Source organism: Lissotriton vulgaris, chromosome 2_1 (assembly GCF_964263255.1).
Source record: "Lissotriton vulgaris chromosome 2_1, aLisVul1.2, whole genome shotgun sequence".
NCBI classification, from domain to species: Eukaryota; Metazoa; Chordata; class Amphibia; order Caudata; family Salamandridae; genus Lissotriton; species Lissotriton vulgaris.
This window is the reverse complement of record NC_141687.1, coordinates 1,225,566,830-1,225,594,475: the sequence shown is the minus strand read 5'-3', so window position 1 is coordinate 1,225,594,475 and position 27,646 is coordinate 1,225,566,830. Positions and strand designations below refer to the sequence as shown.

The 27,646-nt window shown below is 44.9% G+C and overlaps 2 protein-coding genes across 3 annotated transcripts in view; one reads left to right on the top strand and one right to left on the bottom strand.

Moving 5' to 3' along the window:
* ACAD8 (acyl-CoA dehydrogenase family member 8) overlaps window positions 1–20,648 on the bottom strand; it is a 350,191-nt gene extending 329,543 nt beyond the window's left edge. Inside the window, exon 1 of the mRNA XM_086956943.1 lies at window positions 20,445–20,648. Coding sequence (XP_086813069.1) covers window positions 20,445–20,556 — 112 coding nt within the window. The 5' untranslated portion in view covers window positions 20,557–20,648. The remainder of the gene's footprint in view (window positions 1–20,444) is intronic.
* A 38-nt stretch (window positions 20,649–20,686) lies between these two features.
* THYN1 (thymocyte nuclear protein 1) overlaps window positions 20,687–27,646 on the top strand; it is a 362,553-nt gene continuing 355,593 nt past the window's right edge. The window contains exon 1 of one of the 2 annotated variants that reach the window (XM_086956944.1): window positions 20,687–20,707. The gene's annotated coding sequence lies outside the window, so the exon portion shown is untranslated. Of the gene's footprint in view, window positions 20,896–27,646 lie in introns of both variants that reach the window. The other variant, XM_086956945.1, reaches the window with a different exon arrangement.

Here is a 27,646-nt window from a genome sequence, read left to right as displayed (position 1 = left end):
CAGTTACAGGTAGCAACGTATACAGAATGATAGGGGACCTACCAAGCAAATAAGGTGTTCCCAAGAGCTCACTGATAACTTAGATGTCACAAATTACTTTATCAATCAGATAAGAACGATTCTTAAAAGAAATAGTGGTTTACTCCACCTCCAAGAATTAAAAGCTGCCATGCTTGCAAAAGTTCTACATCTGAACACCGATGAGGGGCCCTTTCATACAGCCCAGAAGCAACACGGCTATCACAGTACAAGAAAACCACCTGCCCTAGAGCAGTACAAGAGCAGCACCCCTTCACATAGCCCAGAAGCAAGCATCTCACACAGTAATTGACACCACCCGGCCTAGCGCAGTACAAGAGCAGCACCCCTTCACATAGCCCAGAAGCAAGCATCTCACACAGTAATTGACACCTCCCGCCCTAGCGCAGTACAAGAGCAGCACCGCTCGCACATTTCAGAAGCAACACTTCTTGCACAGTTTAAGAGCACAGAAATCCCTTGCGAAGGACAGGAGCAGTGCGTCTAACACAGCCCAAAAGCACCACCTATTATACAGTACAGGAGCACCCCCTATCCTCGTGCAGTATGGGAACAGCGCCCCAGCACACAACCCAAAAGCAACACCAGGCAGTACAAGAGGAGCACCCACAACAACTACCCAGAAGCAACGCCCCACAAAGTACAGGAGCAGCACATGCCCCCGTGCAATACAGAAGCAGCAGCCTTCACACATACCAAGATGCCAAACCTTGCCATGCAGCACAGAAGCAAGACAACTAGACAGTTTATGTAATACTCCTTTATGTAGCAAAAGAACATCAGATGCCCTCATACAAGTGAAACACCCAACATACATAGGGCCAAGAACCAGAATCCCTCATACAACACATACAAAAGGAAACATTCCCCTTTCAATAAGCACAGGGCACCACCACACTGCCTAACAATGAAAAGATTCAGAAAAGGGGGTGGTGATGAACTGATGGTGTTGTCCGTCCACTATGAACCTTAGATACTTCCTGTGAGCGGGGTGTATGGGTATGTGGAAGTAGGCATACTTGGGATCTAGTGTGGCAAGGAAGTTGCCTTGTAGCAGCAGTGGGAGGGCCTGTTGCAGAGTGATCATATGAAAATGATCTGACTGTATATAGAGATTGAGGGGTCTGAGGTGAAGTATTGGCCTTAGGGTCCCATCCTTTTTTGGGATTAGGAAATACAGTGAATAAAACCCTTGTTCCTTGATGCTGTAAGGGAACTGGTTCTATAGTGTGCTTTTGAAGCAGTGAGAGAACCTCTTGTTTTAAGAGCATGAGGTGTTCCGTGGATATTGGATGCTCTTTGGGTGGTATGGTGGGCGGGGTACTGTAAGTTCCAGGCAGTAACCATACTGGATAATTTGTCTTACCCACTTGTCTGTTGTGATGGAATCCCAGACAGGTAGGAACTATGAGTCTTCCCCCGACCGGAGTGGAATGGTCTGGAGAGAGTGGAGGGAAGTCACTGTTTATTAGTGGGGGGGGCGCGAGTGTTGATGTTACTTCGGCCTCTCCGGTTGTTATTTCCCCTGAATCCGCCTCTAAAATATCCTCTGTTGGGGGATGTTTACGTGGTGTTTTTGTAGGAAGAGGAGGCGGTGTCTGTTGCGATGTTTTTCTATGCTCCTCTTTAAAAGGAACGACGAAAGGACCCACGATTGGAAGGAGACTGTAATGCTCACATGGATTTAGCAGTCTCAGTGTCATTTTTCATCTTCTCTAGAGTGGTGTCTACAGCCGGTCCAAAAAGTTGTTCCTGATTGAACAGCTGGCTGAGTATAGTTGTTTGTACCTCCGGTTTAAAGCCTGAAATGCGTAACCAGGCATGTCGTCTGAGTAGCACACTAGTGTTATTGGACCTAGAGGCTGTGTCGCTGCATCAAGGGCACACTTGATTGATACGTTGGTTATTAATAGGGCTCCCAGTTTTCCGTTTTTACTGATTTTTACAGATAAATACAGACAGAAACTATTTATTTTCCTGTCTGTATTTATTTTTAAAAACTGAAAAATACCGAAAATAAGCCTTCTTTAAATGATTTTTTTCTACTGTCAGTCATGCGTGCCAGGTCAGTAGGTGAGCTGATCTGACCGTCAGACAGGAACAACTACGGACTCCAACCTCTGAAGGTTTGAACTTACAGCGGCTCGTCTCCTTCCAAACGCGCAGATTCAAGCGCAGCCTTCCACAATAATAAAAAATATATAAAAAAGAGAATGTGAGTCTCCACTGAATAACACAGATCGCCCAGGGCGCCCCGGATCCTGGCATCTTTGACACCGCATTCAGAACAATCCAGTGGTTCTTTCTACTTCTCTCCACGCAGCCATTGTGTTGGCTGAGAAGGTACATCTTTACCCAGTCCTCGTCCTGAGGAGAACCTAGACTTAATAAGGTTCGAAACGCGTTGACCCCCAGCCTGTGTCAAGAACAAAGGGTGCAGCTAGGGACAAACTCATACCACTTACGTGGGCCCTATCTGCAATTTCTTACAAATCAATACCCACAGGTGTTGTGCGACAGGCAGGCCAATCCATCTCAGTTCCGCCTTGTTCACAGGTTTTGTTACCAAAGGACTGGTTTATTTCTTTCATGAATTGCTAAGAATGTGTTCAAATTGCGATTATTGTGTTATTTAATTTATTGTGCAGACAACAGTTGGTGTCACTATAAGATTTTGATTGTATGTCTTCCTTAAGTGTATGTTTCCTTTATTGTTATATACAATTGTATATATTCTTCCACGTTTTTGCACTAACTGTTATGATGGAGTGTCTATTTGATGTCATGTGTTTTTGATGAAATAATACAAACTAATTCTTAAAATTTAATAAATTTGTTTGGCAATATTTAACCCCTTGGCTACACGGCATGCTTTGGCTGTGTGGTTTCACCACCACCCCCTTTTCTGAATCGTTTTTGGCCACTATAGGTGTGGCAGGGTATACTCAGACATGAGTCCCTTTCTCACTGCACCATCAGGATTCAAGCAAGCCGGGCCGAAGACGGCTGAAATGCCAGAAACCGGTCCCCGGTAGCTTGTCTCCTTTCTGGTGAAGAATTGGCTTGGTAGTTTAGTCTGCCCTGTTCCCATGATGCACTGGGCCAGGGACAGACTGATTTGCATATAGCCAGGTTCTGAGCTGGGATGGTGCAGTGAGATAAATAACGGTGATGGATCAAGCCCTGATCTTTGGACTGGGTAAGAGTGGTCTGCTTAATTCAGACACTCTGTTCATCGCCACCCCCTTTTCTAAATCGTAACAAGGAAAAGAAGCATTGCCCTCTCAAACAGTTTTAGAACACAAGCTCTCATATCACACAGGGATACCAGCACCCTCATATCCCAGAAGCAGTGTGTGACGCCAGACAACACAGCAGCAACCCGCTGCTTCGCATAAACACATCATTTCAGAACCAAGACGGTCCAGGGTGAATGTACTTTAAAAACACCCATTATGCTATTTTGAGTTATAGCAAACAAACCATGAGCAGCAGTCACTTCATAGATCCCAAAAGCAAGTCAAACCATCAAATAGCCCAGAGCCAGCCCCACTCAGACAACATAGGAGCAAGCCGCTCTTACAACTATGGAGAAACACGCACCATTGTAAAGCCCAGGAACACTGCAGCCCGTAACATAGGCCCCTGTGCACTACAGAAGCAATCCACTCTTTAAAGACCAGGAGCAACACATCCGTCCCTCATGAAAGCTAGAAGCAACCAAGCTGCCTCCAGTGCAGGAACAAATACATGCTAATACAACACACAGCTGTACAAACCTACATACTGTTGAGAATCAACACACCTTTCATGAAGCACAGGAGCAAAAATTTATTTTCCTACAATATGAGCCCCAAATATTCTGAAACAAGAATTTTCAATGCAATAGGTCTCGCATTATTAAACATTGCAAATGCTGGTTTTCATAAGATCCGTATGAGTTCCACTTTGGATGTATAGTTTTCCACAAAACGTGAATACAATTTTGTAACGCCCAAGAATTACATCAACTACTCCTTATTCTTTGGCTTCAGTGCTTCCACAATACCTTACACATAACTAATCTTAGGTTGAATCCCTTCTTTAGAAATGACATGCCCTAGATATTCCCTGTTGCTTCCCAAATCTTTTTTCATTGTTAACCCATTATCTTCAAGTACCAACATAAACATTTTAAGCATTTATTCTGAGTACACATATCCTTAACCAAAAATGTAAATATCGTCCTGAAATACTTGCCCTCCACGTATTCCTGATATAATTCTGGTTATTGTCTTAGGAAGACAGCTGATGCACTCACACGCCCAAAAGGCATCCTTAGATATTGGTACATGTGTTCAGGAATTATGAAGGCTGTACAATGCTTCGACTCTTCTTCTAACTCAATTTGATGGTATACACTTGTAAGGTCAATTGCCGAAAACATAGGCGCATTCCTAATTGACAAAGTCAATTTTTGCACATTAGAAAGTGGGAAAGTGTCTATCCATATTGCATCATTTAGACACCTCCAGTTCATACACAAAAGTAACTCCTCTTCTGCTTTAACAAAGATCCTATAAAATGCCATTCAATTTCCCTTGGTAGTTTAATGGCACATTTCTAAGTTTCTGTATGAAAGAAGTAGCATCACCACATAGAATGATTTTATGCTTGAACCTTTGCATCCTTCCCAATTCGTCACAAAATACATCAGGATAATCTTTTTATAAACTTCCATATCCACAATCATTGTCACACTTTTTCACTTCCCATCTCCTCTATATGCACCGGATATCCTGGATGATTAACACATGGATCAAATGTTATCCCCAGTTCCCTTATATGCGGCCAAATTAGAATCATGGTTTCCTTATTAGCTACATATACTTTCCCAAGACCTTTGTTGAAACCAAATTCAATATCAGCCCACATAAATCCTTGCGTAGGAATCTTGTAACCAGAATAGCTACCTGGATTTGCATCAGGTTCAGGTAGCATCCTGCCAGGTCACAATCTGTCAAACTTATTTTTCACCATGAAGGTATACCATACGCACAAATCCACCATAGTCTCAACGTATTCACCATCAATAAACACTACACAGCCAGGTTATTTTGTGACCTTCCTACTTCCACATGCTTTAGCATCTTGCACTCTCAATACCACACCCTGTAAGCTCTATTCGTCATCGGCTACATCTTTTGATATTTTGTTTCTGTTTTTTGCCCATATTTGAGTATATTCATACTAAAATTGCCCTTTTTTCTTGCAAGTGCTACACGCTTTGTTCAAAGCTGGGCACATTTTATAATTAGACAAATGGCTACTCAAACCACATATGAAACACAACAACCCTTTACCAGAAATACGTCCCGCTACATGTGTCTTCACCTCACCAGCTTTATTCTTGTATTGCCCAACATTTGTCTTCCCCTCTGCAGCTTTCTTCTCGTATCTAGTATCCTTTCCTGCACCAATGGCACTTATGTGTGTATTGCTGCCACTCTTACTACTTACTGTTTGAATGCATTTCTCAGATAACTCAAATCTTCGAGCGACATCAGATGCTGCCTCCGTTTCATCTCCCCACACAACCAGAACATTTTTAGATTTGTTCTTCATGAGAATTTGGTCCTGTAATACCTGGTCATACAACGTGTTCAAAATCACAGGTTACTGCTACACCTCTAAGAGAAGCCACAAACTGATCAATAGTCTCATCTTCTTTCTGAGCCCTCAAGTAGAATTTAAACCGTTCTATAACCACATTAAATTTCCTACCAAATCTTTCCTGCATCTCTTTAATTGCATATTGGTAAACACCTATATTATCAGCATGCTCTATTAGGGGTACATTTTTTAACTCGATCAACCCTATAGCACCTAATCTATGTTTCAATAATAATAAATGTCTTTCTTCCAAACATTTATCCTCCTCTGGTACTTCCACCTAGGCTTCAAACATGTGTAGCCATAGATCCCATTGCATAGGTGGCTCTCCAAGTTCTGCCCCCCCTCCCAAAAAATGGAGGAGGCTGAATACTCACCATACTACAAGCACATGTATGTCAATAATAATTATGTGTGGCAATTATAGACATAAAAGTACATCCAAGTAAAAAATAGGAGATGCTTAGTTAACAGATACAGGACTAGCAATTGCTTAATTTAATAACACACAGGAATACTGTATAGCAATAACACACATAAATGTCCACCTACATAAAAATAGGAAATGCTGAACTAGAAATTGCCATAATTCTGTTAAAGTTATTAGCCGAAATTTAGTAGGTAAAATTGTAGTTGGCTAGTGGTGTGCCAATCACCGGAATAATGTTAGCAGATATTGTAATTAGCCAATGGTATGCCAATCTCTGGAATGTCTCACTATATATACCTGAATGCAGCTTACGTAATAGACACACAGTGTGTCAATCACTGAAGATTGTCTCACCTAAATATCTCCAGACCGATACACAAGGTATCCTCTTACTTGTGCAATATGTCTTTTTTATTGGACACGATGATCCACAACTGGAGCCTTAATAATACAGACGTAACCTAGAAAAAGACTGTCAAAAGAAGCATGGTCTCACAGCCTCAATATTGCTGCAGCAGAGAGAAGCCCATAGACGATGTGTCACAGCCTCAACTGGAGCAATAACCTCCAGCATAATCCCAAAGAAGAAAATTGTTGCCGGCGTGAACGTCACTTGATGACACGCCATGCCCTCCACTAGAATGGCAACCTCCTATCCTCTAAACGAAGAAAATGGTTGCCAGTGTGAGCATCACTACGCAATTGCCGCTTCCGTCGACACACTTCCGATGCACTAAGTATGGCAGAAGCCTCACAGGAAGACTCGAAAGGACACGAGATGAACAGTATGCCATGCATTAACAAATCCGATCGGCTGTGAACACCTGAGTCCTAATATGGCCGTCAGCCCATCATAAAGATACCCAGGTTCCTTGCTAGGACACTCACAGTCTAAAAGAACACCAGGAACTTGCCACCTTTGGCACAAACTTCAGGATATCAACAGCCCCCACGCATCAGATATGGATCTGACCATCTAAAACAATTCCTCATATGCCGGCACCACTCCATCCCATCCTCGTTGCCATAATTGGAAAGCAAGAGGTCTTCCACATGTAAGGATGCAAGTAGTTTATTTGTTCCATAACCAAAATCCAAGTAAGGAGTGGCACCAGCGTATGTCACTCCAGAACTTGCCACTAACAACGTATCTCCCTAACCATCCCACTTAGAACGCCCACAAAAAGATTACACATTCTATATTCAACTATATATCCACATTCTATGTTCTCTTACCTATCTCTATCCCACAGCAAACAATAGGAAATGGGTTGACCCTGTTGTATGTGTATTGAATGCTTAACTAACAAAACTAGTTGTATTCTATAGCCAGTTTTCACTGCACTAGCACATGAACTTGTTGGTGCATTGTGATGTCATGATAGAACCTTTTCCATGTATATAATGTGATGTCATAGAATGCTGTGGTCAGATTATACCAGGTGCTCTGCTTGTTAGCCACGCCTGTTGCCGGCTGCTTGCAGGCCTCTATATCAATAAAAGTTTATTGATTTCACTTATGCTGTGAGGACCATCATCTGTTACTACAATTTGGCGACAAGTTATTTACACCCCCGGAAGATTCATTTATGAGGCCTGCGACAGCCAAAGCTTCTTTGAGGTAACAGCTTTACATGAAAGGAAAACCCAGGACAAACAAACTGAGGCAAGTTCCTTAAAATTTAAAGTAAGGACTGTCCCATTATCTGTCAGGAGTGATATGCGGAAATTACTTACTAAATTAGTAGATGAAGGAGTCATTGATCAAACTGACTCTGCAAAGTGGGTTTCTGCTATTGTGATTATTTTTAAAAAAATTGAGAAATCCGTCTCTGTGCTGACTCGAGGTCATTAAATAAAAATCATAGTGATAGACTGCCATCCTTTACCTAAAATACAAGAATTATTGGCAGCTACTTCTGGATCAAAATATTTTTCTTTGATAGACCTCAAATCAGCCTACCATCAGGTCAAATTTGCTTAAGATTCCAAAGATTACACAACCTTTGTCACACCCTTTGGTGCGTACAGATTTATCAGGCTTGCTTCTTCAGCTAGCATGTTCCAAAAATGATGGAATATATATTAAAAGATGTTAAGGGAGTTGAAAAATTCCAAGACGAGATCCTCATACATGCAAGCACTGTAGAAGAACATAATAGAATTCTTGACACTGTTCTTCATAATTTAAATAAAAGAGGCATGACCGTTTCAAAGAGAAAATGCAAGTTTCTAAAACAAGAAATTGAATATTTAGGACATGTTTTAAGTTCTGATGGAATAAAACCAAAACTAGATTTTGTAAAAGCGATTTCTGTTGCTCCTAGACCTGATGATAAAGATTCGCTCAGATCTTTCTTAGTGAGTATTATTCACGCTTTATAGAAAATCATGCAGATACGGTAGAACCTTTACGTGCTTTACTAAGAAAAGTGAAAAATATAATTGGAAGGAAGAACAAGAATTTGAATTTTTTTAAATAAAGAAAGCAATTGTTGAAGCGCCTACTTCAAATCCCTATAATTCAGAATGCAATAATATAATTACAGTTGATGCAAGCTCAGTCAGGATAGGCGCCATTTTTACTCAAAAAGTAAATGGACGTCTACAGACTGTAGCATTTATTTCTAGATGTTTACACAAGGCTGAGCTCTATTATAGCACACTAGAGAGAGAAAATTTGGCATGTGTGTGGACTGTGGAGAAACTTAAAATGCATCTCTAGGGCAAACATTTTTAATTAGTAACAGATCACAAGCCTTTAACTTACATGATGGACAGATGTGGAAGAGGTAATGGGAAAGCATCTTCTAGACTTGTAAGATTGTTAGCAAAATTACAAGAATTTATTTTTACTATTAAACTAATATCAAGAAAAGAAAAAATTAGAGAAGATTGCTTATCAAGATTACCAGTAACAGATTTGGAAACAAGTATTGAGAAAGACACAGAATGTGTTGTAGCAAGAGTTAACATTTTTAATTAATCAGATTGCACATGTTCTGAAACAGAATGGATAGATTTAAGTAAAAGTTACCCTATTTTTTTATTAAAGTCAAAAAATATGTCACAAGAAAATGCCAACCAAAAAGGAGTTTACCATCTGAACTGGAAACTTACCTTCAAGTTTCTGACTAATTGAGTATTGAAAATGGACTGTTATTACGTGGAGATCTCATCATACCACCAACCAAAACGTAGGAAACGTTTAATTGACTTAGCTCACAGAAGCCACCCAGGATCTACTTCAACCAAGAAGTTATTGAAAATGTACTGCTGGTGGCCAGGATTAGCACTAAGAGGGACGGGGTCCCAGTAAGGAGGAGTGTTAAGAATTACAAACAATTAAATACCAATAAACAAAAATACATCTATAATGTTTTATTCACATTATAGGATGAACCAACAATTGTAGTTTCAAACATTGCGGTTGTATTAGTGCCCCAAGGGGTAAGGGGGATGTGAAATTGTGAGGGTAGTGTGGGTAGGGGATAGTGACTATAAAACCAACGTATATATCAAACGTTTGCACAAGTTCAATAATAAATGTGTAGCAAAGCGATCATAGTTCAAACCAATGATTCATAATACACATGCCCCATTGTCCGTAATGTACAAGAATAGTGGGTAAGGAGAGGCTGTGTCTTGAAGGGGGATGATGTCGACGTTTCGACCCCAAGTAAGGCAGGAATCAATGGAGTCCTTGCATGAGGGTCTTCATCAGGACGAAAGGGGGGGGGTGTTGGGGCTAGCAACCTGAATTTATCAGTGCTTACTGGTGAATGGTCAAGAGATCGTCCGCAGAGGGAGCATTCATACTATTTAGATTAAATCCGGCGTCCCGAGTTGGTAGGGAAGATAGATCCGGAAGCGTTAGGCACTGGGGCCCACTCTACATATTGAATAACAAAGAGAAATTCAGGGCGTCCCAGTTTAAGTAGATTACGTCCGCGTTCGTCAGGAATCGTAACCGATACTTTATTAATCCAGCGTCATAGCGGGAGCCTCGCGGTGGCCAGGATTAGACACATATGTTAATCTATATGTAGACAAATGTTCGGTTTGTTTAAATTCTGATAAACATTGGAAACCTAGAGTAAATGAAATGCAATCAGTAAGTATTCCAGAAACGCCCTGGAGTAAAATTGTGATAGATTTTGCAGGTCCATTCAATGTTTTAGAAACAGATAGTAGATTCATAATTGTAGTACATGATTATTACAGTAAATGGATTTATTATGAATTTATAGCTGAGATTGACACAGACTCAGTGACTACATTTCTAAAGAATTGCTTTGCTAATGAGGGTTTACCACACATATGGTCTCAGATATTGATAAGGGAAAAAACACCATTGCATTCGCCCAAATCTAATGGACAAGTAGAACCAATTAACAGGTTCATCAAAGAAGGAGTTAAACTTGCTCTTGCATCAAATTTTCCTGTAAATGAACTTATACAAAAAAAAGTAAATTGTTACAACACAACCAATAATGTAACAGGATAGACTCCCTTTTTAGGTCGAGCTGGTGTAGCAATGCGAAGCATTGCGTCCAGCAAAGTATCTATTGTTGGCCACTTCCTGGGGATCTGAGACAGGGGATGTGCACGCGCAAGCCCTCGGCGATTTCACTTCGTGGGTGCGCACGCCCAGCCCGGCGCCGTGCACATCTCCTGTCTCACATTCACAGTAAGTGAGCCTCTCTCAATCGCGCGCACACACAGCCACACTCACACATGCGCACACACCCGCGCACACACACACCCACGCACACACCCACACACACGTACGCAGCCACCCCCCACTCACCTGGCTCTTGTTTCGCGACTCCCCTGGTATCTCCGCCGCATCACCTGGCCTGGATTGCATAATTCAAACGGCACCCAACAGCCTTGCACCGAGACCGAGTGGAAGCGGACGCCGCATCCCCAGCGCACCCCTTGCCTGTAGCAGCCGCCTCTGCTGACCCGGAAACGCTCCAGCCGGCTCCCAGCCCCTGGTACCTGGATGTGGGAGGTAGCCATGGGTACGTCATTGTTCAAAGACGGGGACGCATTGTAATGGGAGCAAATCCAGGTAATATCTGGGTTTTACTTGATTTACAACCGGGCGAGAAGGGCGGCTTATCTTATCGGAGAGAAGTAAAAACACGCACGTCACAAACGCGAGATTGTTGGAACATCAGGGTGTCTGTTGTGCCGTTAGCGGTGCTGTGCAACGGCTGGGGGGAGGGAGATGGGCCCTTGGAGTCCTAAACTAGGTGCCAAAGTAAACTAGCATCGAAAACCGGAGACCTACCGTAGTGACTGGTTATATAAGATGGAACACTTGTTACTACCGCTTTGCGGTTTCACAGCACTATAAACAAAAGGTTTGTTACTGTGACTCAACAGCACTCCATGCATTACCCTTGGCGGGATGAAAGGCTGAGTGTTCCCTACCTGAGTTAGAGCTGGAAACCTAGAGGCCAAATACAAATCTCTGCAGCGAGCACCTACCTCAAGGCGCGGTCTCGCCAGCATTTGCAGGTCCGAGGCATAACAACACTTGCTAGCAGTCCCCGTTCCCAGAGTCGTGCAGGATACCCATGTCCTTGGCACGCAGAACTTGCGTGGTCTTCAGCTTTACTTCTCTTGTTTGCATTAGCCTACTCTTTTTTCCACTCCTTTTCTTGCCGTCGCTCCCCGGCTGTGATTGTGGACTTACTCCGAGATAAGTACCGCTTTATAGAAAAATGTAAATTTGTGGAGCTGTACAGTTTGCACACAGATTCCTCCTCTACCTTACGTCCCTGTACCAGCACCATCGTATCGCACAGCTTCCAGATGGTGGGGGTGGCAGGGAGCCCACAGCTGGTCCGGCCCGTTTGTCCAATTGTGGGGCCTGTCACAAGTCGCTTGTGTCTGCTCTTTCAGCCGTACAGGGAAGAAAGGGGGCTTTGATTGCCCCATTGTTTCCGTCACACGCTTAGGTTACCCCCTGCACAAAGGGGTCGGGTCATTTATATTAATTAATTCAGGGCACAGTGAAAACGAGGCACGTTCACCATCTGTGGCCTCCGAGCCTTAATCTCCCTTACCTTCGCCCCAATCTTTCAGGACTTTAAAAACGGTCTTTACCAAGTGAAACGTGAACTGTATATTTTTGTGTGCTACTTTTTTGTATAGTCCATCAGACCTATAAGTCTCACATTTTGTCTGCAAGGCCCGCAACTTGGACCATTTTGTTTTGAGCTCCTTGACAGGAGTCTCGTTCACACCTGGAATTCGCCATTGCTGCGAGAATTCGCTTTAAATGGCACTGATTTACTTTGAGGGCATTCTAGACACTCCGTTTGATGTAACCAGGTTCCAAAATAAATATGTCTGCGTGTGTGGTTTCACAGTGGGTTTGTTTGAGCACAGTTTTCTTCAATGTGCGTATACTGCTGTACAAGCATTTCAAAGTGCAGTTTATCACTTACCAGCGAGTACACAAGTGAAGCCACTTTCTTAAAGCAGCACCCTCTCCCCCCACCCCTCCACCTGCCACAGAGCTCTCAAGTTTTCCAGGTTCATTCATGAGTTGGTCATTCACTTCACGTTTTTTTTTGCTATGCTTTATGGGACAAGTCCTGTTTTATCACACTATACAGATAGAAATATGATTCTCAGTATGCAAAGGAAAAAGCAAGCTTGGAAGAGCTATCCACACATGGTCATTGGAAATGTAAGAGTTCTGCTGTGCTATCTAAAGAACTGTCTGCCAGCTTAGTGACTAGTAGGGTAACATGTTGTTCCTACCAATTAAGGTTTTTGGTGCGTGCCAGAGAGGTTATGGGACTATTTTTCAGTGCTGTTCTAATTTTGGCAGTCGTAATACAAATAATGTATGGGTATCATGTTGCCTTTGTGCTGCTTCTCATCCAACTGGTGCTAGTTTCTTAAAGAGCACAAAAAGCTACTTCATGGAAATTGTTGGCAGCTGTGATGGAATAAAAAGTCAAAAGGTGGAAGGATGGAACCGGAAAGGTGAGCGGGAGAGAGAAGGAGAAAACATAACTTTGTGCCGTGCTCTGTTATTGCATACTACTTATGGATCCCTAACATCTATCGCCATCTATCTATCTGTCTATCTATCTAAACCCATCTATCTATCTATCTATCTATCTATCTATCTAAACCCATCTATCTATCTATCTAAACCTATCTATCTATCTATACCTATCTGTCTATCGATCACCTTCACTCTATCATCACTCTATCTAGCTATCTACCCATCTATCGCCCTCACTCTATCTATCGCCCTCACTCTATCTATCGCCCTCACTCTATCTATCGCCCTCACTCACACCCCAAAAAAAAAAAATGGAACCAGTGAAAATACGAAGGAAGGTATAAACGAACCCACGTGCCGAGTGTACACACCATTCAGAAAAGGGGGTGGTGATGAACAGAGTGTCTGAATTAAGCAGACCACTCTTACCCAGTCCTAACATCAGGGCTTGATCCATCACCGTTATTTATCTCACTGCACCATCCCAGCTCAGAACCTGGCTATATGCAAATCAGTCTGTCCCTGGCCCAGTGCATCATGGGAACAGAGCAGACTAAACTACCAAGCCAATTCTTTACCAGAAAGGAGACAAGCTACCGGGGACCGGTTTCTGGCATTTCAGCCGTCTTCGGCCCGGCTTGCTTGAATCCTGATGGTGCAGTGAGAAAGGGACTCATGTCCGAGTATACCCTGCCACACCTATAGTGGCCAAAAACGATTCAGAAAAGGGGGTGGTGATGAACAGAGTGTCTGAAATTTGTCCACCATAAGCGTGGAAGGGTATACTCAGATGTGAGTCCCTAGCTCATTGCACCATCAGGATTCAAGCAAGCCGGGCCGAAGAAGGCTGAAATGCCAGAAACCGGTCCCCGGTAGCTTGTTTCCTTCCCAGTATAAGAATTGGCTTGGTAGTTTGATCTGCCCTGTTCCCATGATGCACTGGGCCAGGGTCAGACTAATTTGCATATAGCCAAGTTCTGAGCTGGGATGGTGCAGTGAGCTAAAAAACGGTGATGGATCAAGCCCTGATCTTTGGACTGGGTAAGAGCGGTCTGCTTAATTCAGACACTCTGTTCATCATCACCACCCCCTTTTCTGAATCATTTTTGTCCACCATAAGCGTGGAAGGGTATACTCAGATGTGAGTCCCTAGCTCATTGCACCATCAGGATTCAAGCAAGCCGGGCTGAAGACGGCTGAAATGCCAGAAACCGGTCCCCGGTAGCTTGTTTCCTTCCCAGTATAAGAATTGGCTTGGTAGTTTGGTCTGCCCTGTTCCCATGATGCACTGGGCCAGGGTCAGACTAATTTGCATATAGCCAAGTTCTGAGCTGGGGTGATGCAGTGAGCTAAAAAACGGTGATGGATCAAGCCCTGATCTTTGGACTGGGTAAGAGTGGTCTGCTTAATTCAGACACTCTGTTCATCATCACCACCCCCTTATCTGAATCATTTTTGTCCACCATAAGCGTGGAAGGGTATACTCAGATGTGAGTCCCTAGCTCATTGCACCATCAGGATTCAAGCAAGCCGGGCCGAAGACGGCTGAAATGCCAGAAACCGGTCCCCGGTAGCTTGTTTCCTTCCCAGTATAAGAATTGGCTTGGTAGTTTGGTCTGCCCTGTTCCCATGATGCACTGGGCCAGGGTCAGACTAATTTGCATATAGCCAAGTTCTGAGCTGGGATGGTGCAGTGAGCTAAAAAACGGTGATGGATCAAGCCCTGATCTTTGGACTGGGTAAGAGTGGTCTGCTTAATTCAGACACTCTGTTCATCACCACCCCCTTTTCTGAATCGAGTGTACACACCAGGCAGTGACACCCACAGCGCAGCACACGCTGGATACAACGTCGATAGCACTCCACGACGCAGAGAGCGCGGCAGGGCCGTGATCGAAGTCCTCGAGCTACAGAGTGCACCCCACAGCCGGAAAAAAGAAACAGGTATTAGGGGGCCCAGTCATAGGAAGCCCAGGCAAGAAGGGTAGGGGCAGTGAGACCCACCAAACCACGACAGCAGGGCAGACAGAGCACGCTGCCACACGGCCAGTAGCGGACGGCAGTGCAAAGACAAGGGACCACCAAAACCTGTTGCGTGCCCAGTGGGGGAATAGCACAGGCGACCTCAGGGAGCAGAGACGGCGGTGAGGCCCGAAGCACTCCAATAAGCCCAAAGAGAGAAGGGGAGGATAGGGATAACGCACCAGGGAGCCCCAAGGGACAAGAGGAGACGCAGCCAGGAGAGAAGCGCGAAACCATGTGCGCTCAGGCATCCTCCACAACGGCGCCCATACCATTTCTACCCAAACCAGGCGAACCCCTAATGAAGTGGGAGGACTGGAGGGAATATATTTCCAACTACATTGAGGTGTTGGGAGGATGAGAATGAAGAACCGTTTACAAGTAAAAGGAAAAGGAGGATACTGCTCTATAATTTGGGCTTGGAGTGGCTGAGGGTGTTCAAGAACTTGGTACCCAAACAGAGACAGGATAATGATGACGACGTATATGCCCATGCAATAGAAGAACTAAATGAACATTATAGACCAGCTGTCTGTGTCTCAATAGACCGATACAACTTCCAACAACGGAAACAGGAAGTGGGGGAATCGATCGATGAATATGTCGCAGCACTCAAGAAGTTGGCGTCCACGTGCAGATACGCGAATTTCCACGACGAATTCATAAAGGATCAGATAGTGATGCACACGACAAGTAAAGCGGTACAGGACAAGTTGTGGGCCAGTGGGGACTCCTCCCTGAAGAAGGTAATGGCGATCGTCAAAAAGGCAGAATTGGCGAGGCGGTGTGCAGAGGCGGCAAGAAAGGAAACGCTAGCCAGGCCCATGGTAAATAGAATTGAAGAGGAGGCCCCCAGGAGAGAAAACAGGATAAAGGGGACACCACAGAGAGGCCAGAACAAGTGGCAAGGAAATCCAGGGCCGCCCGGAGGCCATTCAAAGGGCGCCAAGAACCCGTGTTATCGGTGCGGCTACATGACGCACGAAGCGCACGACAGGAAGTGCCCGGCATTCCGTGCCAAGTGCCTGTTCTGCGGGATCGTAGGACACTATGAGAAGGTGTGTCGGAGGAAAGCGACCAGGAATGTGGTGAAATTTGTGGACCAGGGGCAAGATGACCAGGAAGGAAGCGATCATGAAGAGGATGACAGAGTCCTTTGCATCTACGACCAGGTGCTATGTGTGGACGCCAAGAGATCAATCAAGCCAGTGTTGGACATGCACATCGGAGGAGTACCAATCAGCATAGTGGCAGACTCGGGGTCACCCTACACAATAGTGCAACGGGCGGTATGGAACCAGAAGTTCAGGCCACAACTGGGCCCAGAGCTGGAGAAGCTGGACATAAGGCCTGTATCGTATAATGGAGACCGCATACCCATGGTGGGCTTTAGACCACTCAAGTATGAATTCAAGGGACGCTGTGCAGTCTGCAAACTGTATGTCTCAGAGAAGGGACAGTCGGTGCTGGGATGGATGGACCAGGGCGACTTAGGCATCAAGTTGGACCCAGGAGGAGCAGTGCAAGTCTTGCTAACGGAGCCGGAACAATGGCCGAACCTGGAGAAATGGAGGGAAGACTACCCCAGGGTATTTGGAGAGAAAGTAGGGAAGCTGGAGAGGTTTGCACATAAAATCATCCTGAAAACAGGTGCGAAACCGGTAGCACACAGAGTGAGGAATGTGCCATTGGCAGTGAAGGAAGCGGTGCAAATCCAACTTCAGGAGCTGGAGAAGAAAGGCATAATTGAGCCTATCACGTGCACGTAGTGGCTGGCGCCATTGGTGGTGGTGATGAAACCAAGCGGCAAGGTCAGGCTCTGCGTGGACCTGCGCGAACTAAACAAGAACATCGTGGTGGAGAGGTTCCCACTACCACGTATCGAGGAGATGTTGGCGAAGACCAGAGGAATCAAGTGGTACTCCACTATCGAATTAACCTCGGCCTATCATCAGATAGAACTGCATCCGGAGAGCAGGAAACTCACGTCCTTCATCACACCCTTTGGGTGCTACCAGTTCTGTAGGATGCCGTTCGGACTGGCGGCGGCGGCAGTATTTCAAAAATTGATGCACCAACTCTTCAAGAACATGGAGGGCATCCAGTACTTCCAGGACGACATACTGGTGATGGGTAAGGACAGAATGGATCATGATGCCAAGCTGTCCAAGGTTCTGCGAGTGCTGGAAGAGAGAGGATTAACAGCAGAGTGGGAGAAGTGTTGGCTAGGAATGGAGAAGGTGACCTACCTAGGACACGAGATCGGGGCACAAGGAATCACCCCAAAGACGGAAAACGTGAGGGCCATCTGTGAAGCGCCACAACCGTCCAACAAGGAAGAGGTCAGATCATTTCTAGGAATGGACGAATACTATAGCAAATTTGTCCCTCACTTCGCGACTAAGACCCACCATATGAGGCAGTTGACACGGGAGAAGACGGTGTTCCGATGGACGGAGGAAGCCCAGGAAGAGTTCGAGAACATAAAGAGAGAGGTGGTGAAGGCCATACCGTTGGAAGGATACGACCCTCAGGGGAGTACAATCCTCACCACCGATGCCAGCGACAAGGAACTGGGAGCAGTCCTGATGCAAGACAGGGGGCAAGGAGTGGTGGAGACGCTGGGTTTCGCATCCCGAGTGCTGAGTGAAACAGAAAAGAAATTCAGCGTCATAGAGAAGGAGATGCTAGCTGTGGTATGGGCTATGACCAGATACAGACAATTTCTATGGGGAACAAGATTCCAGCTAAAAACAGACCACAAGCCCCTGGTAAAGGTACTTACGTCCTGTGGACATGCTAGCGCCACGCCCAGGATTGCAAAAATGACGTTGAAGTTCCTAGAATATAGGTATGATGTGGAATACATCCCCGGAAACAGAAACAAGGTAGCAGTTTACTTAAGCCGGGCGGCACTGATGGAAAAAGAAGAAGAGGATCGGGACACCATGGAAGATATGGTAGCGCTTATGGAGGATCATGAGAGAGTCATCAGCAACCAAGAATGGGAGGAAGCCTACAGAGAAGACCAGGATCTACAGGATGTAGTGAAATGCATAGTGAGTGGGTGGCCTGAAAAAAAACATCTGAATGGGTACTTGCGGAGGCACTATGAGGTGAGAGAAGAACTCTTGGTGGATGACAAGGGGGTATTCATATACAGAGGAGACAAGGTGATACCGCCAAGAGGAATCATTCCCAGACTACTTGCGCTGCTACACGAAGGTCACTTGGGAATCGGAAAGACTAAATTGAGAGCAAAAGAAGGGTACTGGTGGCCGGGCATGGACATACAAGCAGAACGCCATGTCAGGGAGTGTACCCAATGTCAACAAGCGGACAAGACTTTAAAACCACTCAGGCCAGCCTTGGGCAAATTCGACACCCCCACGAATCCATGGGAAGAGTTATCTATTGACATTTTAGGTCTGATTCTTGATGGACAAGGAACACAGAAATATGTGTGTGCGCTTATGGACAGGTACTCAAAGTGGCCAGACGTGAGAGTGGAAGAAGAAATGGACACTGAAACCGTACTCAAATTCCTAACCGACACCTTCCTGAGGGAAGGGATCCCCAAACTTATACTGAGTGACAATGGCCCACAGTTCACTTCAGATAAGTGGGCCAAATTCATGGAAAGAAATGGCATAGTTTCGAAGCACAAATCCATATACCACCCAGCGGGAAATGGACTGGTGGAACGGTTTAACCGTGTTCTGATGGGATCCATACAAGCAGCAATAATGAGAGACAAGGACTGGGAAAGAGAGATATGGCAAATGATACGGGCATATCGAATCACCCCTACGAGCACGGGGTACAGCCCATTCCAGATATTGAGGGGCCGAGATCCATTCACGAAGGACAACAGGGCGTGGAAGGAGAAAACGGTGACCAGCAAATGGTCGCCAGCTGTGGTTCAAGCGAATTTGGAGAAAGCCCAAGCAGTGTACACACAACACTACAACGCTAGAAGGAATGTGAGAGACACGGGATAAGAAGAAGGCGAATGGGTGAGAGTCAAGTTGGCGGTGCTGCAGAGAAAGGGGGACAGCAAGTACAGTAGACCTCTCCAAGTCAAGGAGGTGTATGACAGGGCTGCCCTGCTGAGCGACGGGAACGTATGGTCCCAAGACCGCATGGCGAGATGCAACAAAATACTACAGTGGGACATTGCGGATCAAGATCAGGAAGGAATGGAGAGAAGCGGGGTGGAGTAAGGAGAGACCGATGAAGGGAACATGAGGGGCGAGCTAGGGGCGGTGAGACCATCCAGCGGAGAGATGCCCCGGCAGGAACAGAGGTCACAGGAGAGCCCGAAGGCGGGAAGCAGTCAAGAAGGTAGAGAAAACACCCCGGGGAGATCAAGTGGGAGAAAAGTGACATCCACCCCGTTAAGGTGCATCAGAAGGGGAAGGGCCGTGATGAGGCCAGCCAGATTTCTGGACTATGTTATGGGTGATGGACAGTGACTCTATATGGTGTTGAATGTATATAAAAGTTAGCGCTCTAGTGTTCGGGTCGGCGTGATGGCGTAGCACGCCGACCCGCCATCTTGTGTAGGCGCGCGAAAGGTTTCAGTGCGGGTGCGGAGCCAGGGACGCAGCAGGCTCGGCGCTCTCTGTGTGATTGTGAGAAATAAACCAATTACTTACACTAGAAGGTAGTTGTGTCATCTGTGGGTAGCGTATCTTTACAGACGTCATGAGGTTATTGGCATATTGTCAGTCCCCCCCCGCCCTCCACACTTCTTTTTATAGGACTTGTGCCCTGACTATACACATATTCGCCAGCCTTACAACCTTTACACTACTCGTGTGAAAACTCAAAGGTAATTACAAACACTACGGACTCATGCCTGACACACGCTCTTCTCTCAAAAGAGCAGTACCAGCATGTCGTGCGAACTCTTTAATAACCCTTGCACCTCGCATCAGTGTAGTCACAATAGGACATGGACCGGTACCGTGAGGCCATTCAATTAGCTGAGCCCCCCTGAAAGAGGTAATACACTGGGCGGTCCTGAGGAAATATCAGCCCCACTTTTTCAAATCATCTGTTAGTTCTAGACATTTAACCAACACCACTTTGAACGGAGGACGTGTAGCGTTCTTTCATCATTATATATATGGCAACAATCCCAGCATGCAATTAGAAAAAAAATAACAAATCAAGGGCAGAGACAGGGTAAACATGTAAAAGGGAAAGTGCAACATATAGTATAGGTCATTTGGCTGGTAGTTAAGTCCCTCTTGATCTTACGGTCGATGCAGCTCGAGATAGTTCTAGCAGGACGCACAACTCCCACGAACAGAGAACACCTCAAGGACCGGGAAAGAAGCGCACCGAAACTGCGCCTCAACACACTCGCCATGACTGCCACTGCTCACAAAATTTTGCATGAAGGTGAACAGAAACGAGAAAGAGTGGCGAGGTGGGACTCGGGGGATTCCCGCCTACATGTGACGTAACCGGGATCAAGGGGCAACCCGGCATGCCGGGAAATGCAGTCCGGAGCACTTTGGGTAAAAGAGCATGTGTAAACAGGGGGTATGGATTGGTGGATGGAGGATAGTGTCACTGTTGAGTTTACGACTGGCGGTGCTTGTTGGGACTGCTGGTGCCTCTATATAATTGGTGTGTTTTTGATCTCAAGGCGGGTCTTAACCGGATGCATGTTTATGGTGGAGATTATTCGAACACGTGAGAGGAGGTAAGAGCGGTGAGCAGTGCACGGGGGTTTCTCACATGAATTGTCAATAGAAAGCACAAAAAATATGTTGCCTTCGACGCTCTAGATTTTTACAACCAGTATGAATTTGCGAGTTGTGGGTAGTAAGTACGAACAATAGGAACTTTTGAAACCATACATTTTATGCCTTTTATACTAGAAGACAAACCGCATGTTTTTTTGTCTAATGCTGTCTTTTCAGGTCGAAGCCTACTAGGGGTAGCCTCGTCATGGGTATTAAGCGCTATATAAATGTAATTACAATATTGTGAAGCGTGCAGGAACATGTTTGTGTCCACATGCCATTGGACTAACGTGTACATAACTGCCCTAAAGTGTAAACCTCTCCGATTTGGGGACAAGTTGGAAGCTCACCTGGTAATGCACTCCTCACAATGCTTACTATTGGAATTTTCTTTTGTTAGTCAAGTTTGCTTACTTTCTGTTTGCAGGCTTTATTTGTTTAAGCTCAACTGGCTTTTGTTTGTAACTCCTGTGGAGAATAACCTTTTTAGGTTTCGCCTAATCTATTATGTTTAATGTAAATCTTTAAAGGGGATTACATCCAATTCTTACTTTTTATTTGTGTGTGGGTGTGCTTGCCACTTATTTTTTTTTCTCAGTTTATATTGGTTGTAGCATACTATTTCCTGCTGTTCTTCGTGTGTTTTTCTTATCAGTGGCCCATGGCCCAAGCACTCCTTTTCTTCTGGTTTTGTCAAACTTTGTTATTGTGAGAAAGCATGCACGAACCCCAGGGAAGGTATCAGAGAGATTACAGAATTTAGCGGAAATTCTTTGTTGTTGTGGGCAATGTCCAAATGATCTCTGGGCTTCTTTGTGATTAGAGTACGTCTGCTGTAATTCTTGCTGTGTCTTTGTCGTTCCGTGAAGCACACAGTGCTTCTGTGGAGGCTGCTCTCTTGTTGCGCGATAACGGGCAGCGTTTTAGTGTGCTTTATCCACAGTGTGTTCCTCAGCTGCACTGCACTTCCTGTTTATTCAGCTCTGTCTTTATCGGCTGTCAAGAAGTTTGTGGCAACTGCAAAGGACAACATCGGCTGAAGCAATCATAGAAAACATGAGCATCAAGTATCTGCACCATCGGGGTGATTTTTGAAAATTTTCAAGTGCTGGCGTTTCTTTTAGGAGGCTTAATTTGTTAGTCAAAAGTTTGTGTCCACCGTCCAATCCGGTGTCTTTCATTTGTTTGACTTAGTGCAGCATCTGTGGCCGGCTGCTGTGAAACTATGATCTAATTAATGGAACTATTGTTTGCAGAATTTGGTCATCCCTGGCTCTGTGAGAGGACTGGAGATTTGGTTGAGTGGGTGGAATCAAAAGAGGATAAATGTTTTGGCCTGGTTTCAGTATCTACTTTAGTAAGGAGCGGAGGGGGCGGAACCTTGAGCCTGGCGACTGATTCTTCAAGTTTACTTTTCACAGCCAGCATTCGCTCTTTCTCCCGGGAGGACTGAATCAGCACTACAAATCTATGCCTCTCGAAGCTGAAACATAATTTTTTAACGTTTTTTTTAAGGGAGGAGCCTGGATGCGTTGTTTGTTGCCCTGCAGGGACCACAGTGTGGGTTTGGTTATGGAAAGAAGTAGGGGAGGTGTGAGAGTTTTAGTAAACTGTTTGAAATGAGTCAGATGTTTCTTCCAAGCTCAAATGGCTGGCTTTCTCATCTACTTAACTTATATGGAAGTGTGGCGAAACAGACCTTACATTAATAGCACAGTGCACAGTTTATTACTCTGAGTGCTTGTACAGCGCCCTTATGGTATTTAAATGTTCTTGGGCCCCCACGCTGTAAAAAAAAATGCCTGCATTTTGCAATCTCAGTTTGTGTAAATTCGTCATTAAATCCCATGGGTTGCTTTTTTTCATTGCCTTCATTTCTTTGTAGCTGTACTCAATTTGTTCCACTTCCTGTGCTTTTACATTGCTGCCTTTAATTGTGGTGGTCTATTTTGAGCAGTGTCTAGTTTTTTGTTTTCATTATTAAGGGAACGTGTTTTCCTATTTGAATAACATCATATAAGATGCCCGCACAATTGTGTTCGAGTTCTGGGGCCCCTAAAATGTAACTTGTCTGGAAGTATCAAACCCAATTCTATTTACCCCTTCTATAAAATATTGCCAATTATGAAACAAGGAAGAGTTGCTCTTTTTCACTCCATTGGGTTGTGGAAAGCCCAAGTTGCGAGTGCATGTCCGAGAGTACTCTTGCTCCCTGGAAACATGTGAATGCTGCTACACTCTCCTATGCAGTGGAGAGTTTTCACAAACACCTCCTTTACACAAGGATGGATCACCCCGCAGGGCCTGGGAGGAGGATGGGGGGCGGGATGCACAGAGCTTTACTTCTGAAAAGACTGACCTTTGGAGACAGGGTCTTTTGCTGATCAGAAATCGCTTCTGTGTTAAGGCAATTGTGTTTGTTGACAGTGACCCCTTTTAAAGAGGGGGAGAAGTTGGCATGTTTAAGGAAGGAACTGCCCCCCCCCCCCCTTTCTCATGCATGTTCATACAGGAATGTCTGGTGGGCACCAGGTCTACATGTGTCTTTGTGGGTTTATTCATGTGTGTTTGCATATATGCCTGCGTGCATTTATGTGTATCTTTGTTTTCATTCCTGTGTGTGTTTCTGTACATGCATATGTCTGAGTGGGTGTGCGCATCTGTTCATTCATCTTTGTGTCTCTGAACATGGGTGTCCACACATGAATATCTGTGTGCGAGTCACTGGAGAACCGGGCCTTATGGGCCTGGCGGCGCAGGGCACGCCTTAGATCCCCGAGTTCACCTGCCTTGTCGAACACGAGACACTCTGTTGGGCGTAGAAAACCAGGTTTATTAGCTGCAGCTAAGCACAGTTGTCCCAGAAGTGGGGAACATCCTTTACGATTTGGATGTTACCCCACGCTACCATTACGACGCGTCTCTTACAACGCAAGTCGGAACCACGACTTGAGCTAGAGGGCGCTCGAGGACAAGGAATAGTGAATTTACTGTTCCAACACCTTCCCTACTATCCACGGGGACTGGTGTTGGAATAGTAAATGAAACTATTCCTAAGTCCGCACCCTACAGCTCAAGTCGTGGTAACGACTTGCGTTGTAAAACACGCGTTGTAACGGTACGCGTGGTAATAGCCCGTGTCGTACCGTCATACATCCCCCAGAAGTACATACAGAATGTAAGTTCTAAGGAGACTGCCACTTTAATCCGTGGCGCACAATCTCTTATACTTCACATATTTACAAAGTTTACTCCCTACACATACAAAGCAAGCCAATAGGAAAAGTTGGAAAACAAGCTATTGGATGTCCCAAATACGCCCATCTCTCAAACCCTGTGTGTTGCCCCTCCCAACAAATTAATCAGTGCTAGTACCGACAATCCAATTTGCAGGTGGCAGGACGTATTTGTGTGCCTCAAAGGATAGATGTGTAACAAGAGAACACAAGGAGAGAATAGCGAAGGCCAGTCGGATAAGATAAAGTAGGGAAAGAATAGGGAAACCCAAACATTCAGTCGAAACAGGGATCAATCAACCCAGACATGGATTAGCGAACTCGGCCAGACCCTGACATCGGTTTCGCAAACAAGGACAGGGAGTTAGTCTTTAACAGAAGAGACATGTAGCAGCTGAGATAAGCAAAAACACTCCGCTCGCTGTGCTGCCTGAGTGAGGGCAACACAAAATGGCGGCTAAATACGGGGTGTAGTCATAAACAGAAGAACCTCAGACCCTCCTTTTGCCATTACTCAGGCAAAACACAAAGGTCTCAAGTTAGTCTGAGTCGATGTCTATGGCCATGAGGTCATCGAGCTGTTGCTGCAACATCATTTTAATGTTCTCTGTTTTCTGTGACACAGGCCTTGGGACACACATGGTGGCACAAAGACCGCAGATAGCAGGGCCACACTGTAAACAGAGACAACACGAAAAAATGATGGCCAAAACCATTCCAAGGAATGTTAGTATCTTCCATCCCCAAGTGGACAGTAGTCGCCAAAACCATCCTATCACAGACCAATCTCCTGTGTCCTGATGTATAGACTCTGAAATTATATGCAACTTAGAAATGGCTTGGTATACCGTAGGGCCATTATCAGGAATGTAAATGCAGCAACTAGACCCGATCGATTTACAGACTCCTCCAGGATCTGCGAGGACTATGTCTAAAACCATCCGATTTTGCAAAGTCATAAGACGATCCGCCTGAAGTTACTCAAGGCTCCAGAAGTTACATTTATAGTAGCCTCATCAACATGAACTAGCTGTCTAATGTCTCTGCTGTTGGCCATTGGGCCCCAGAAAGGAAGCAACCCTTTAATAAAGTCACCTCCCTCTTGTCCTGCTGTGTCCTTAGAATCAATAACCCCTCTTGCATGTCTTCTTCTATAATGACCTGAGGGAGCAGTATATGTTGGAGGAAGAAGAAGAAAAGCCACGTAGCAAGTTCCCGAAAAGTAAGTAGGAAGCCACGTATAGGCTCTATCATGACAGACAAAATATGTGCCTTGTGATGGCACTAACGGTGAAGAAATCTGAGGTGAATAGATATAAGTATGGGAAAAAACACTCTTCTGTTGATTTTTAACATTTTGACCATTGATCTGTAGACAGAAATTACCTCGATGAGGTACAGTCCAGATTGGTGGGAAACTCCTTGTCTAGCCTTATCTGTTAGGCTAGTAACATAACGAGTCACATTCCAGCTATCATATGCTCGTTTCTCATCACCAGGAATCTTACTAATCTCAGCGATTCTAGCCATGGCCACTATCCCCTTTATCAAAGAACTGTGACTAAAATCTGATCCACCACCATATGGACTACCAGGAGGATATCTAAGTTGATTTTGATATATATTAGAAAGCCTGGCTAAATAAGCCCAAGCGGAACCTTCGTAGGAAAATGGAAGAACTAAATATGGCATCCCTCTCTCTGTGTTATGGGGCATGAGCCCACAGACCCAACAATCAGTGGTGTTGATTACCAGTTGATGCTGATGCAATAACTGAATAAATGTATTATTGAAGTATTCTGTTCTCCTAATCTGCTCATGTTCCGGGAGTGTATGAAACTGATGCGGGAAGGCAGTAGTAGGAAAAGACAAGGAAACAGAAGTTGGAACACGTGCTTGCTGCATAGTGTAAACAATCCAACTTACACAAGCTAATAAAATACATAAACATATTAAAATACATAAGGTTATGCCACATGGACTAACCAACAGTTCTTTATATTTTCTTTTCATTTTTACATTCTTATCATTACTTTCCACTTCAATATCCATACTCTAAAGCGTTGCTCACGGCAATCTTCCTAGATCACTTAGCTGTGATTGTTAGCCGTCCTATGACACTGGAAGTCCTGCAGACCTATGTCACTACTCAGGTCACAGCTTAAGACTCCTACAGTGACCCTGCAACTTGATGGATAGTAGAAAAAAATGAAATGTCTCTAAAAAAAAATAAAAAGTAATCAGAAAATGGAAAAAAGAAGAGTTCAATTGTCTTTCGTTTGTTTGGATCTTAAGTTATACAGAGTCTTATTAGGGATCGTTTACTCTTGAAACAGAGTTTCTGGATTTACTGTGTTCAATCGCAGATGTGATGGTACAGCTTCTTGCAACACGTCGTCGTCTTCTTTCTCAGAGTTCGTTCGATCCAGGCGTGCACTACTGAAATGTTCAAATCGAGGGGCCCTTTCGCCTTCACTATCATTTATACCCTTACGAACCCACTGATCAAAAGGTAAAGGCAAAGGTACCCTCTTACAGTGCACGCCATGGACCCAATTCTTCTTCCCAACGACCTTTACTGCTGTACGTGTTGCCAACAAAACTTGCAGAGGCGGGCCCCAACGAGGTTCCAGATTCTTTTTCCGCTGGAAATTCTTCACGCAGACCCAGTCACCGGGTTGGATGGAGTGACCTGGATCTGCAGAGGCCTCCGGCAAAGCGTTTTGAACCTGTTGATGAATAACACGTAATTTAGTGGTGAGGCCATGCAAGTAGTCAATCAACATTGGGTACTGGATGTCAGAATACTTTTTAGGTCGAGGGACTCCCTAGACATTGGCTGGGCGCCCGAAGACGACCTCATAAGGACTGAGCCCTAAACAAGAATGTACAGTAGTTCTCGTGGATAAAAGTGCCAAGGTAAGGCGTCAGGCCAAGCAAGACCCGTGCTGGCCTGAATCTTCTCTAATTTAAGCTTGAGAGTGCCATTATAGCACTCTACCAAACCTGCTGACTGAGGGTGGTTTGTCGCATGGAATTTCTGCCTAATATCAAGACCCGCACACACTTTCTGCATAATTTGGCCTAAAAATTCACTCCCATTGTCAGACCAGACAATGCGCGTCAAACCAAACCTCGGGAAAAATTCCTTCAAGAGGACTTTGGCAGTAGACAAAGCAGTATTGTCCTTTATGGGGTAGGCCTCTATCCATCTGGAAAAGGCACACACCACCACCAGAACATACTTGAGGTTATTACAACGATCCATATAAATGTAATCAATTTGAAATGCCTCAAAAAGGGTAAGTAGGGGGAACAAAATGACCTGCTGGAGTTGGGGTTCCCTTTCCTGGATTATGCATTAAAAAAACGATGCAATGTTTCACCACATTCTCCGCACATTTAGGAATTCCTTCATTCTGCCATACTGGAGCCAGAAGTTTGCATATGCCTTTTGGACTAATGTGGGCTG